Raw genomic sequence first — 995 nt, forward strand, 5'->3', positions numbered from 1 at the left:
AAAAAAACCCCAAACCCAACAATTTTGGGGCGTGGGGAGGGTTGCGGTGTGCGTGGGACGGAGGGTACCGAATGGTAACGAAAGGCCTGTTCTTTGCTTCCAGCCGGGGCTCTCCGGGGCCAGGGGAAGGAGGATCCCAAAGCGGAAGAGGATGCGAAGGGCAAGGAGGAAAGTTTCTCCATGGACAGCGATCTAGACTATAGCTCGGACGACAACATCCCCGGCCAGGCGGCTCACAAGGAAGAGGACTCTGGCAACGCGCTGGAGGAAAACCCCCAAAACCCTCCCAATTCCACCAACACCACGTCCACGGGGAAAAACCGGCGGAGGCGAACAGCCTTCACCAGCGAGCAGCTGCTGGAGCTGGAAAAGGAGTTCCACTGCAAAAAGTACCTGTCCCTGACAGAGAGGTCCCAGATCGCTCACGCCCTCAAACTCAGCGAGGTGCAGGTGAAAATCTGGTTCCAGAACAGACGGGCGAAATGGAAACGGGTCAAGGCGGGCAACGCCAACTCCAAGACAGGGGAGCCCTCCCGAAACCCTAAGATCGTGGTACCCATCCCGGTGCACGTCAGCAGGTTTGCGATCAGGAGTCAGCATCAGCAGCTGGAACAAGCCCGACCCTGATCTCTCCCTGTGCTCAGAACCACAAGTTTTTGAGGGAAAAGTTTCCAAATCTGGGTTTAAAAGCAACCCAACTAAACAAAAAAAAACCCACAACCCCAAAAACGACAACTGAAGCAAAAAGGAAAAAAAAATAACAAACCTAAAGCAAACGGTCTCCAAGGAGGAAAACAAAAAATCCCACACGAGCACACAGCAAATCTCCGCCACGAGCGAACTTTAAAGCGAAACTTTCCACTTACCGAGTCAAGCGATGAGTCTGCGAAGGCAAAAGGCTTGGGAACTGTTTTGGTTCGGAGCAGGAATATCAAACCCTGGAAGAGACACACAGATATTTATTATTACGCTGCACCCCCACCCCACACCCGCCC

General features: G+C 53.3%; 1 protein-coding gene across 1 annotated transcript; it reads left to right on the forward strand.

Moving 5' to 3' along the window:
- Positions 1 to 103: 103 nt before the first annotated feature.
- On the forward strand, positions 104 to 627 carry LOC104509026 (homeobox protein GBX-2-like; the record flags this gene model as incomplete). Its single annotated transcript, XM_010150826.1, has 1 exon — positions 104 to 627. A coding segment is annotated over one exon (524 nt), but the record flags the coding sequence as incomplete, so codon positions are not given.
- Positions 628 to 995: the final 368 nt, after the last annotated feature.

The sequence above is a fragment of the Eurypyga helias genome, unplaced genomic scaffold (genome assembly GCF_000690775.1).
Source record: "Eurypyga helias isolate BGI_N326 unplaced genomic scaffold, ASM69077v1 Scaffold45674, whole genome shotgun sequence".
Classification (NCBI taxonomy): Eukaryota; Metazoa; Chordata; class Aves; order Eurypygiformes; family Eurypygidae; genus Eurypyga; species Eurypyga helias.